At 36.3% G+C, this 12,287-nt stretch overlaps 2 protein-coding genes across 2 annotated transcripts; both read right to left on the reverse strand.

The window, feature by feature from the left end:
• Positions 1 to 3,202: 3,202 nt before the first annotated feature.
• Positions 3,203 to 8,093, reverse strand: tap2a (transporter associated with antigen processing, subunit type a). Its single transcript, XM_081612882.1, has 11 exons — positions 7,529 to 8,093; positions 6,887 to 7,001; positions 6,667 to 6,797; positions 6,366 to 6,571; positions 5,514 to 5,711; positions 5,298 to 5,426; positions 4,682 to 4,870; positions 4,363 to 4,536; positions 4,067 to 4,226; positions 3,677 to 3,813; positions 3,203 to 3,412 (listed from the first exon to the last, which is right to left on the reverse strand). The coding sequence occupies exons 1-11, from the start codon at positions 8,034 to 8,036 to the stop codon at positions 3,206 to 3,208; spliced, it is 2,154 nt and encodes a 717-aa protein (XP_081469008.1). The 5' UTR covers positions 8,037 to 8,093; the 3' UTR covers positions 3,203 to 3,205.
• Positions 8,094 to 8,728: 635 nt separating this feature from the next.
• Positions 8,729 to 12,086, reverse strand: psmb9a (proteasome 20S subunit beta 9a). The gene is made up of 6 exons (XM_008422802.3): positions 11,895 to 12,086; positions 11,441 to 11,508; positions 10,301 to 10,432; positions 9,338 to 9,467; positions 9,067 to 9,208; positions 8,729 to 8,920 (listed from the first exon to the last, which is right to left on the reverse strand). Exons 1-6 carry the CDS (start codon positions 11,943 to 11,945, stop codon positions 8,793 to 8,795), a joined length of 651 nt encoding a protein of 216 aa, XP_008421024.2. The 5' UTR covers positions 11,946 to 12,086; the 3' UTR covers positions 8,729 to 8,792.
• Positions 12,087 to 12,287: the final 201 nt, after the last annotated feature.

The raw sequence follows: 12,287 nt of genomic DNA on the forward strand, positions 1-12,287 counted from the left end.
GCCAAAGAGATGAGACACTGAGGAAGTCCTGATCAACTTCATATCAGTTTGTCTTTTTTTGACAATACAGGATCAATGCGTGTGTCTTGAATCTGAGATTCATTTTAAATAAAAAGAGGAAAGGCTTTGTCATAATCACTGTGGGCATTGTTGTTTATAACATGAATATTAAAGGAGCTTTACATAAAACGTCACAGATTAAACCAAATAAAAACTGTCATGATGGCCTCGGCCTCTCTCTCTCAGTTTAAACAAAAAGCCCAACGCATAAATACCACTTTCTGATGCTCACAAATCAAACTATTTTCATTTTCATGTGTTTGGATGCATTAAGGCAGCTTAAAATACAAGAGATATACAATTGTGGCACCTTGTGTATTTCTGTTGTTTTCCCTATTAGAGTAATTTTTCTTTTGTTTGTTGTTGATTTTACCAGGTTCCAAAATTATTTACATTAAAAATTCTTATGCAAAAAATACAACAGACTTCAAACTGTCTTTATTATTTAACCTGAATGAGGTCAAATTCCTGTGGATTGAAATCTTTTTCAGCTAGAAATAACATCTAATCTAATTGTTTTTATTTTGACTGTGGAGGAATTTTGACCCACTCCGTTTTCTGAAATTTATTTAGTTTCCTGTACCATTTCAGTTGGGTTGAGGTCGGTACTTTGACTAGGCCACTACAACACCTTTGTTATTTTCATAAACTCTTTTCACCTCTTTTTATTGTGGTAACACACACCTGTAAATCCGAGTGCTGTCATAACTCCTCCTTTCATTAAGATCTTTAAACTGATCACCAGCTTTTGGTAACTAATATCCTCTGAGATCCTGCAGAAACAACAGAGGTAATTTTTTACAAACACTTTATTTTTTGGAAATCTGATGTGTTTTTATACATATTTGAGTGCAGAGTTGCTAAAAATCATTTTATGGCCCTGAAATGTAAAATAATATAATTAAATCAGGTTGACTCTCTACTACTGTACTTTCAGCGTCAGCCATTCGGTGACTGAAATTTGAAACCGTCATCATAAGATGGCGGCTGTCAGGCGGCGTTAGTTCAGGTTACCTTTCTGCTCGTTTTTACCTGCAGGCGGCAGAAACTGCTGATGGGAAGCAGCCAAGAAAAACAATGAGTCACTGAGCCTCAGAGGAATCTGCTCATCGAAACGTCTGTGTTTTAAAGTCAGAGCAATTACTTTTCTTTAGATGACCTGGGACATTTTATTAATTTATGTAAAATAAAAACAAACTTTTATCCTCACAGACGAACTCAGTCCTTGCATTATGCCTGAAACCACTTTTAAAAACAGCTTAAACCAAAAAAATTGGGGTAGGCATAATTTTGTTCAAATCAAGAATATCACATTTAAAAAATAAATCCTTAATTTTATATAGTAACTGTATACAGAATATAACATACATTTGTTTTACTGTGACTTTCTTCATCCCAAATAACAATCAGATACTTGAGTGAACTTGTTCTCTCAAAAACTGGTGTAGTTTGAACTTTTTATAGTAACTTTCTCAAATGGAGATTAAGGAAGAATGTACACATATAAGCACAATTCATAATATATAATTACTGTTCATATTTAAAATATATACTTGTAAGTATATATAGGTTATATATTGGTTATATAGGTTATATATGTAGGTTATAACCCTGGGACACGTGTCTTTAGTCTCCATTTTGTGGATGGGCATCTTTTTGCAACAAAACAATGTCTATTGTTACCAAAGCTAAACTCCACCTGAGCTGATAAAGGGAGATGCTGGTTATTCCTGTTTATGACACAAACCTTCAGGCAAGTTTCCAAACAGCCAGAATGAACAAAAAAAAACTATGTTTACAGGAAACGGCTCTCCAGGTCAGATCAGGCTACGAAGCCCAACCCATAAATACAGAAATGCTTTCGTTTTCACCCTCTGAGATAAAATGCAGTAAAAGATACAGTTCACCATTTTCTAAAAATATCTAAATCTTACATCAAGGGCAATAAAAACACAACACTTTTCTCATTTTTATTAAATAAAAACAAAGCCAAAATGGAGACGCTTTAAGTAGATAAAATAAGTAACCCTGAGCTATTATGTGGAAATAACTTTTAGTCATTTTCTGCCTTACTTTATCTCTCATATCCTTTTAGACAATCTTCCTTATAAAGTTTCTTCAGTTCATTGAGATTTGCTGACATTTATTCCTAATTCCTGCACAGCATTTTAGTCTGACTACAGTCAGAACTTTGACTCTTTTCCTGTTTTGTCATTCTGTTGTAGATTATCTGTTGTGGTAGGGATCTTTGTCTTGCTGATGACTCAGTTTGGATCAAGTTTTAGCAGTAGGTGGCACATGATTAATGGTGGGCAGCCGGAGTTAAAACTCAGTTCAGGTTCTGAAGGAAACTGTTTATCCAAATATTTTTTTCATATATAACATTAGTGGTTAATAATAGCAAAATAAAAACTGAATCTTAATCTCACGAGAGATCCAAATTCCCCTTTTTAGGTTCAGATAATCATTTAAACAGAGCCAAAGACATATTTTTACTCAACTAGCAGTAAAAAGTAGACCTCCAAACAATTTCTCAAGTAAAAGTAAAAAAGTCTTTGGTAAAAATCTGACTCAGAAACAAAGTAACTGTTTAATCATAACATCTGATTTTATTTCAGCTGTTTTGTTTGTTACTTTTGTTCTCATTTATGAAATAAATGTTGGTTTGAGCTCGTTTCTCTAAAGTTCTTCTGTTGGTCTTAACTTACTAGAGAACAGATTTGGCAAAATATTTTTATAAATATGAAATAAAAAAAATAAGAAACAGACTTTAAACAAAGACATTCAGAAAAACATTTCAGCTGTTGATTAATCTTTTATTTGAGATGTACCAACCACAAAGCAACTTTTGGCCATTCCAATTATATATGAATATTTATAGCAACAATATTCACCTGTTGAGTCAATAATTTCCAGAATATGGATCAGAAAATTAAATAATGAGCGTAGATCTGACAACAGACACTTTCATTTCATGATTATACCATCCTTAAAATAAATAAAAAGTTTTAAAAACATCTTTAATATCTGTACAAAACTATCTAAATTCACTCTATGCAAAAATATCTATTATACGGCAAGAATAGAAAACACTTCTTTCACTTGATATGAAGTTACAGTTTCAGTAGAGAAAATTTACAGTAGTTCACTCTGGTGAGTTTGCCTCATCAAACAGCTCATTTATCAGTTTATGGTAGCTCCCCTGCTGCTCCATCAGTTCCTGGTGGGTCCCTTTCTCCTCCACTTTACCTCCTTTAACCACAATAATCTGATCCGCTGTCTTGATGGTCTTCAGTCTGTGAGCGATCACCAGCAGGGTCTGGTTGGGGCAGCTGGCCAGACCCTGGAGAACCTGCACAATGATGACAACGACAAATAAACACTTTGGTCAACAAATATCATTTAAATATTTTATACATAGCATTTCAGTCTATTTTCATTATGCATAATGATAAATATGAGATGAAAAAACAAGATATTTCACAGGTTCATTATATAAATAGCTCAAATGATGTAACATTATATTTGAAAAATCTGTGCAATAATTAAAGTTTTATGGTCAAAAATGGTTTCAGATGGTAAAAAAACAAACAAATTTTTGTAAATTAGAACGTACCTTGTTTTCGCTTTCAGCATCCAGAGAGCTGGTTATTTCATCCAGAATGATGATTTTTGGATCTCTGACCAGAGCCCGGGCGATGCCGATCCGCTGCCTCTCACTCTTAGACAACTGGCCGCCGCTCTCACCCACCTCTATTAAAGTAAAAAAAGCCATTTATTCATTTGTTTAATGTCAAAAACCAAACAAATGAAAACATTTTTAATGTTACTACCCCTTCAAACAATGTATACATGCTCAGAAATTATGTTTTACTCTATAAGCCATCTTGATAATTCAGTTTCTTTTTGTTTCTTATTATCATGTTCTCCTTAACACCAAATATAACATATTTCTTGCTTGCACTCAGCCATGTAAACAGGATGAGATGAAGTCAGACCGGTTTACCTGCGTCGTAGCCTTTCTCTAGTTGGTGAATGAAATCGTGGGCGTTGGCTTTGTGTGCTGCTTCCTCGATCTTCTCTTGTGAGCAGTCAGTGAGTCCGTAGGTGATGTTATCTCTGATGGATCCAGAGAACAGAACAGGCTCCTGGCTCACCACTGCTATCTGTTACATAGACTCTCATCAGATTATATGAATAACATTACACATTTATTCCCAGGATAATTTCAAAATAACGTAGAGAAAAAATAAAAATAAACCAAAGCTGTTGTCAGGGAAGAGCACCTCACTGATTAAATACCTTCTTATGGAAGAAGTGATGATCATAGGATTTCAGTAGTTTCCCATCCAGTAATATTTCTCCATCTTGAGGCTCATATAACCGCTGTAAAAGACTCACACAGGTGCTTTTTCCTTCTCCAGATGGACCAACCAGAGCGGTCACCTGACCTGGCTTCAGCTCCAGGCTAAAGTCCTGAGACCAAAACAGAGACCGATAAAACACCACAACATGACGGCAATATTTGAAATTAAACTAGATTTTATACATACAAGTTCCTTTATCAGCTGTGTTAAAATGGCCACATGACTTTCTAAAGTGGAAATCATAGTTTTCTCACCTGCAGTACAGTTTTATCAGGGTTTGAAGGATAAGCAAAGTTCAGACCACAGTAGTTGATGCGTCCTTCCAGCTGATCCGGTTTCAGTTTTCCATCTGAGATGATCTGAGGTTTTCTGTGCATGTACTCAAAGACTTTCCCAGCAGCTACCACTGAGTTCAGCATTTCACCAAAGATATATGTAAGAGTCTGGAAGATAACAAACTCTATTAGACAACCTGGTTTGAGATGTGCTTTAAAGAAATAGTATGGGCCACAAATGTCTTACAATAGATCATATATTAGTTATGAGATTGTTTCAGCTTATTCATTTGTCTTTAAGAAGATATAAAGACTCAAAACTCTTGTTTGAATCAATCTCTGAACTTCAAAACAATCACATAGTATAATGCATGCGTCTATAGAGCATATGTCATGTGCTTGTTTATTAAACAGATGTGATATTCAAGAGACAAATTTTATGAAATATTTTGCCAACAAACTACTTATAACAGTTTCTCTGTGACCACAAAATAAAAACTGTACCAATATAATGGAGCGACACTTTTTGTAGCCCCATTGTATATAAGCAGTATATTATCATAAATAACAGCTGGCAGCTCTATGAAACACCCACCCTGATGTTGTCTCCCAGGTCTGACTGGTAAATGATGAAGGAAACCAGGTTTCCAGTGGTCATCTGTCCCATTTTGATGAAAAGTCTGCCATAATATAAAATGAAGACCTGCATTCCCAAACCTGTCAACTGCAGACACACATTAACAGGATATGTCACATAAGCAGACTTGCAAGCTGTCTCATATTCTAAGATAAATTAAAGCAAACTTCTCACCCTCCGTGCAAGCAGGTAAATAGCCCTAACAATGTCACGGCGATTCTTCAGTGACTGTGTTACTGTTAATCGTTTATCATAGCGATCGGCTTCATGCTTTTCTGTGTTGAAGCTTCGTACCACACGAATTCCAAACACAACTTCATTTGCAGTGTCATTTGTACGAGCCATCGAGTCCTGCATTTCCTGAGACAACCTCTGAGGAGAGAAGTAAGTTGGAAAGAAGACCATATATATATATTTGAGTAAGAAATAAAATATTGATATATGTTACAATAAATAATGAGATACAACATAATTAGATTTTTTTTTATATTAAACTTCCAATTCAGACTCGTTTCAGAACAACTTATGCCATTATCACCATTATAACATGGTGCAAAACAACAAAGTGATTTAATCTGACATTCTTCATTAAAGTGGCTCCAGCACAATCTGAACTAGATGCATTATATTTTACTGAATACAATTCAGAGCCAGTTAAACAGTGGTGAGGAATCATGTTTAATCTTCTGTTATTCTTTAAAATCAATTGGATCCACATATTTGTTCTGCAACAAAGATTCCTAATCTTTCATACTCTTCCCCAAATTATAGTTATAGCAGTTTATCTATTTAATCTGCATACTGTGACGTGCCTGCTGATACATTCAGGCAAAAAACAGTACCTTTCAGAAATGAAAGACATTGATATTAAAGATAAATATTTTTTATATTTCTTTGCTTCTTAGAAATCTGCATCAGTACTAAACACTAAAATCCAGTATACAGTGTGATCTACTGTGCTGATTAACATGAATAATGTATGAAAGGCTGTAAATCTAATAATGTTTCTTAATGTTTTGCTGTTACCTGATAGTGAGTGTCATAGATGTTCTGTATAAGTCCAGTTATGGGGGTTTCCATCAGTACCAGGAATGTGAGCTTCCATGACAGACTCATCATCAGGGAGATCATTCCCATCGTCTTCATAAATGTCCTCAGCAGCACATTAACATTCAGACACACTGTCCTTCCTGTCAGATTGGTGTCTCTAGACAACCTGGACGTGATCTCACCTGTAACAGAAGTGATGAGCCTTTTGTCATTATATCAAACTGTTCTATCCTATGATGTTAAATGCATATGGTGGTTTATCATTTGACAGGATTACCTGTTTTTACAGATTCAAAGAATCCAATCTCTTGCTTGGTCAAAGCCTCAAACAGTTTAACTTTGATTCTGCATGCAAATGAATTGATGGCACAAATTAAGAGGCCTCCTCTGCAGCCAGCACTGATAGAGCTGATCAATGAAACAGAAACAGAGGCTGAGTTAGTCATTACACATATTCATGAGGAGAATAGATTTAGTGAGGAAGCATTCCTTAATACCTTCCTATAGAATATATCCCCATGAAAAGGAGGGCTTTGAGAAATTCACTCTGTTGGTAATGACTTCCAAGGATATCAATGACTCTACCTGTGTAGAATGGAATGAACATGTCACCTGAGAAGAAACAAACATGTTTATTTATTTTCATAGGAAAAAAAATTCCAGCAAAATATGTCAGTATGTACAACGTACTACAAACAAGCTAGGGAAAAATGAAGCATTTTTTCCTAGTATGCCACATGATATCCACTCCATCCTCCTTTATGCATAAATCCTACACACGCACAGATCATTGTACCAAATAAAGTACTGAAGATCAACACCAGGTTGCATGGTAGCAGTGGGAGATAATCAAGCATATTTGCATTACGTTGTTTAAAAAACAGTCAATCAATGGACTTTTTTGTTGCTTGGGGCAAAAAACAAACTGCAAATTTGTTATGGTGACAGCCAGATTTTTGCAAAAATTATATTTGAAGAGATTATTCGAAAATGTTCTCTGCACGTTGTCAGTAGTTTTAAAACAATGAATGATAACACATAAAACATACATACATACACACACGCATACACACACATATATCTAGCTTTTGCACATTTTGTAGCGTGTCTGAAAGTAGAATAATCTGCTCTTGTCTTACAGATAACTGCCAGCGACAGGAAAACAAAGCCTCCGAACAGCTTGGGATAGTCGGGCTTAAAGAGATGGACAACCCTCATGAACAGAACCCTGGACTTCTGTTTCTGGGCTTTACTCCCAGCCTCCTCGTCGCTGTCCGGGATGGTGATCTCCCAGAACAGCGCCGCTCCGAGCGACGCTCCGGCGAACATCAGCCAGCAGCGAATATCCGCCACCGGGCCGCATGGGCTCTCCTCCCGGTACAGAACCCTGGTTCCGGTCTCATACACCGCTGGAAGCAGACTGTAGGCTGTTATGAACCGGATCAGAAGCGGGCTCGGGTCTCCCAGAACCAGCAGAGTTGTAATAGTTACTGCTGACCATCGTAGAGCTGCTGAAAGCCACAGATGCGCAAAAAGCCCCAAAACGCTGTGAATCCCAGTAAAACCTGATGCGTAAAATAAAGAAAGATCAACGCAAACTGCTAAAGTCAAAGCGAGAACTTTGTGAATTGTTGTTAGAGCTGCCATGTTTCAGCTGCAGCCGTCCTCATATGACCTGCTCTGCTGTGTAACTAAAACGTTTTTGCTCTCAGTGCTTTCAGTTTCATTTTCTAGTAAGTTTAGGGGTTTCCCGTAACAACAGTGAAGGGCTGAATAATGAAGAACACAAACTAATCATTTTTTTTCTTCTGAATACAATCTCCATTAAACTTTTCATAAATGCAGAACTATATCATTTATGAGTAGTCTTTGTAATATTTAATAAAGATAGGAGTTTAAACTTAACATAATAAGAATACAGCACTGCTACATGTATCTATTTTATATGTCCATATGTATAACATGGTATGTTTGGGTGACATTTTTATAACCTGCTAAATTCAGTAAAATAAAATAGAAGCCAACCCCAAAATAAGAAAAGTTTTAGACAAAACCCAATAGAAGGGGAAACTCGTCATAAAGTACACAGATGAAAATTACAAAATAAAGAATAATAATGTGGTGAAGCTATTTAAATAGTTTACGGATGTTTTATTTTGAATATTAGCTTTTAACAAGGTCAAAAGAAGTAGATGGTCAAGTTGAGCTAGAACATCTCTTCAGTGAAACAGTAATGTTTGCAGAGAACTTAAATCCATTTTTTCTCTCCTTACTAATCTAATAGAATAACAAACTAAGTAGTTCATAAACTCAAATGAGATACATTCATTTTAAAAAAGTAGATGAGAATGAGTTTTATTTTTTATTATTTTAATGAATTCCAACAATACAGTGATTGCTGTATCACTGATCAAAGAAAGTTGGTAGGTCATTTCCCAGAATGACTTTCTCCTCTGTGCTGTGTTCATCAATGGTGACCAAGTAGGCCACACCACCACTGGAGCCGTCACGGTTCATGGCCAAAGCGAGGGCTGGAGCAGGGGAAGGAGGAAAAAAAAACAAAGCAATTTGACAGGTGAGAAAACAAAGCGACTGTACATTATGTAGTTTATACATCTCAAACTCTTATTAAAAATGTAAATAAACTTTTTGTAACATAGACACAGTAATAACTTACTGTTAACAACAAACTGCTGGCACTCCTCCCTGCTCATTCCTTTGCGATACTCAGCATCAACAAATCCATAAACATAGGAGCTGCCTGAGCCGCCAACAGCGAAAGGCTGTCTGGTCAGGAGACCTTTCATGGTTGCAAAAACCTGAGAAATAAAGAAAAACAAACAAACAAAAAGAACTAGATAAATGCTAAAATGAATGTAACTGGGTATGTGAAACTTAAGTAGTGGTATTACAATTCATGTTGTAGCAAATGCCATAACGTCACCAACCTGTCCTCCTTCTCTTCTGTCCCAGCCACCCACAATGAGATGAGCCGACAGCTCCTCCTTATACTTGTACGAAATGTTTTTCACCAGAGTGGCAGCTGATCGAACCTTTGGGTCCTCACCTATTTCCATACTGACAAAGGACGAAATAATGACATTTACAGTACATAATGTTTAGCATATGAAACTCTAAAAATACTTTTAGAAACAAAACAAGTTACATGCATTAGTTTCTGACACCACCATCTAAATGGTAAAAATGCATATTCCACCAAGATGTAATGGTACACTACACCAGCTATTATGGTGTTCCATGTATTTCTCTTCTGTCAGTATCTTGCACCCTACTATAAGATGCTACATTATTTTTGTGAACCTTTCTGCACCTGTGACTTTGCCTGGTATGATAGATCTGAGCCTCTATTGCTCTGGCGCTCAAGGTCTGCCCCTGCAGTGCCATGATCACTGCTTCTGTACTGTTCTCAAGACCTGCAATTTCTTGCCACTGGTAGGATTTTATTATATCAGCCACTTGAGTGTATGGTACTTTCCATGGAGGGGTTTTTCTTTTCTGGTTCCCATTGTCTGAGGTATTGAATGGGACGGAATCCACAGCAAGAAGCTTTTGTGTTTTAACATTTGTGGTCTGAATTTCCTCATTTGATCTGATCACTGGTACATATACCACTGGTACATATACCAGATTTGATATAGATCATCTATTTTAAACGTAGTGGCATCCAATTCTTTCTCACATTAACATATTGTTCTAAAATCCACAATACATGCAAGCAGTTTGTTTTTTATGACAAATAAGCCTCAGTCTAGCAAGATGAAGGATGTCAAACAACATTCATCCTTTGATTTTTATGTGAATGAAGGCATGGTGTGTATTTTGCTATAACAACATCAATTCTTCTCTGTTTAGGCCACTTGCAGGTATGTTTTAGAATGAATAGTATTTACCTGTGGACATCTAGCTGGTAGTTGACTACTTCAGCAATGGTTTGAGCATCTGCTGCAGATCCTGACAGGGCACAGTAGATCTTATCATGAAGTGGAGACAATTTATTCATCACTCTGTTTACCACCGACTCCCTGGATGAGGAGATGAGATAAAATTAACAGACATTAAATATTACTGGAATATAATCTGTTAAAATGGAGAAAATGATTTTCTGATTTCTTTTAAGTACCTAAAGAGCTAATTTTCCCACATTTTTTGAAAAGTAAACAAAATAGGCTTGATTGGCCAGTAAATTGGCCTCCAATCCTACAGAGAGGATCCGTGTGGTTTTATCAAGAGAAGAATTAGAAACACCAGAGCCAACAATGCAGATTACCTGAAAGGCTATTTAAGACTATATTCCACCTCAGCAGCTCCACAGGCTGACAGACTCCATGAAACACCTAATTGTTGCAGTAATTAACGCAAAATGAGTCTCCATGATAAATGGCCTGCAGGCTACATGGATGGTTTTCACTAAGTTGGGCCACATTTTAGAAAAGGATGACAGGGACCCAATATTCTGGGGGCGTCACATATATTTTAATGAATGTTTGTTTTGCAAAAATTGTACTTTATATAAAGTTCTTAGGTCTTTATACAGAAGTATAAAGACCTATGAACTTTATATTTATACTTCGTTTATAAAAATATAGACTTTTGTTTATATTTACAAAAGTTCCAAACATATTTTGGAACTTTTGTAAATATAAACAATACTCAAGTATTTGAAAGTTATAAAGTTGTAGTACAAATCTTTTAGGATCAGCATGAAGCTACAGGGCAGTGGACATACTAAATCAGGTGATCCCTACTAATGTATAGGACTACCCATTCCTACACTATAATTTATATTAAATATTTTTTCCTTAGTGGATAGGGCACCAAAATTGTCTCCAGCCCAGTGACCCACATCCTTGTAAATCTGGCCCTGGTTGTAAGTCCTTAAATTAACAGTAGTAATAAAAAATAGAAATTAAAGCAGCGTGCAATGTACCTATAATACAGATTATTTCAGTTACATTACCAAATTAAGCTTTTCAGTGATATCCTACTTTATTGAGATGCACCTGCCTTCATTCTCATGAACACTAACTCACCCAGCAGACACTCTGGAATCAGATCCTAATACGACCCCTCCATTAAACTCTATGGCAATGATGGTTGTCTGGAATCAGAAAAAAAAGCAAGTGTTCATTGAGGAATGTCACTTCATTGTAGCTGAAACTTTACATAAGTAATGGATGCAGATGTAGTACAAAAACAAAGTGAGTTTTAACTCCTTCTCCTCTCTATGGCTCTATTCCTACAATGTCTCTGCTGAAAATTCTGCTCCCCTGACTCTTCTGCAAATGCTTACAGATATGAGACAAATAATGCTCTACGTCCATGACATGGTGGTGCATGAGAAACAAATACCCAGAACAACTGCGTATAGCGAAGGGCTGTTGCTGAACATGTAAAGCCTAGGTGGGGTTAAAATACGTAAAACGAGAAGCTCACATCGCCTTTAACAGTTTCTCAAATATAGGCTATTTAACGTCGTTTACTTACTCCAGTCTTCACTTCTTCGGACAACCACTGCGGCTCCGTTTCTCCCAACATGGCAGCTTCTTTTTAACGACGACGCCGAACTGGAATTAGTGTAACTTACCAGAAGTTGACCCTCACTGACGCGCAAGGAGTAGACCTTGTTTGCAGCGGTTCACTTGATTTAGAAAATGATATGTAACGCTTAAAAGTGCCTAGCAATTGAAGTTACACCCATTCCATTACTAAAACATCACAGACTCCATTTTCCCGGCGCTAAAGCGAAACTGAAAGTTAAACTGGTCTCCTTTGTAATACGTCAACCAGTCAGCACTTCCTTAGGATTAATGTGCAGGATTTTAAAGAGTTTGCAGAATTTAGTACATAAAATACATAAATTCTGTCAAAAATGTAATA

The sequence above is a fragment of the Poecilia reticulata genome, chromosome 11, assembly GCF_904066995.2.
Source record: "Poecilia reticulata chromosome 11, P_reticulata-male-v2, whole genome shotgun sequence".
Classification (NCBI taxonomy): domain Eukaryota; kingdom Metazoa; phylum Chordata; class Actinopteri; order Cyprinodontiformes; family Poeciliidae; genus Poecilia; species Poecilia reticulata.

Bases quoted from the DNA above. Each gene is read 5' to 3' on its own strand.
- tap2a (XM_081612882.1), bottom strand. From the start codon at position 8,036: ATGGCAGCTCTAACAACAATTCACAAAGTTCTCGCTTTGACTTTAGCA. The intron at 4,537-4,681 runs GTGAGAAAACTA...TTTTGGTCTCAG, and splicing joins CTGATAAAACTGTACTGCAG to GACTTTAGCCTGGAGCTGAA. The intron at 3,814-4,066 runs GTAAACCGGTCT...TTACTTTAATAG, and splicing joins AGAGAAAGGCTACGACGCAG to AGGTGGGTGAGAGCGGCGGC.
- psmb9a (XM_008422802.3), bottom strand. From the start codon at position 11,945: ATGTTGGGAGAAACGGAGCCGCAGTGGTTGTCCGAAGAAGTGAAGACT. The intron at 10,433-11,440 runs GTGAGTTAGTGT...CTCCTCATCCAG, and splicing joins GATTCCAGAGTGTCTGCTGG to GGAGTCGGTGGTAAACAGAG. The intron at 8,921-9,066 runs GTAAGTTATTAC...CCCCTGCTCCAG, and splicing joins CCAGCAGTTTGTTGTTAACA to CCCTCGCTTTGGCCATGAAC.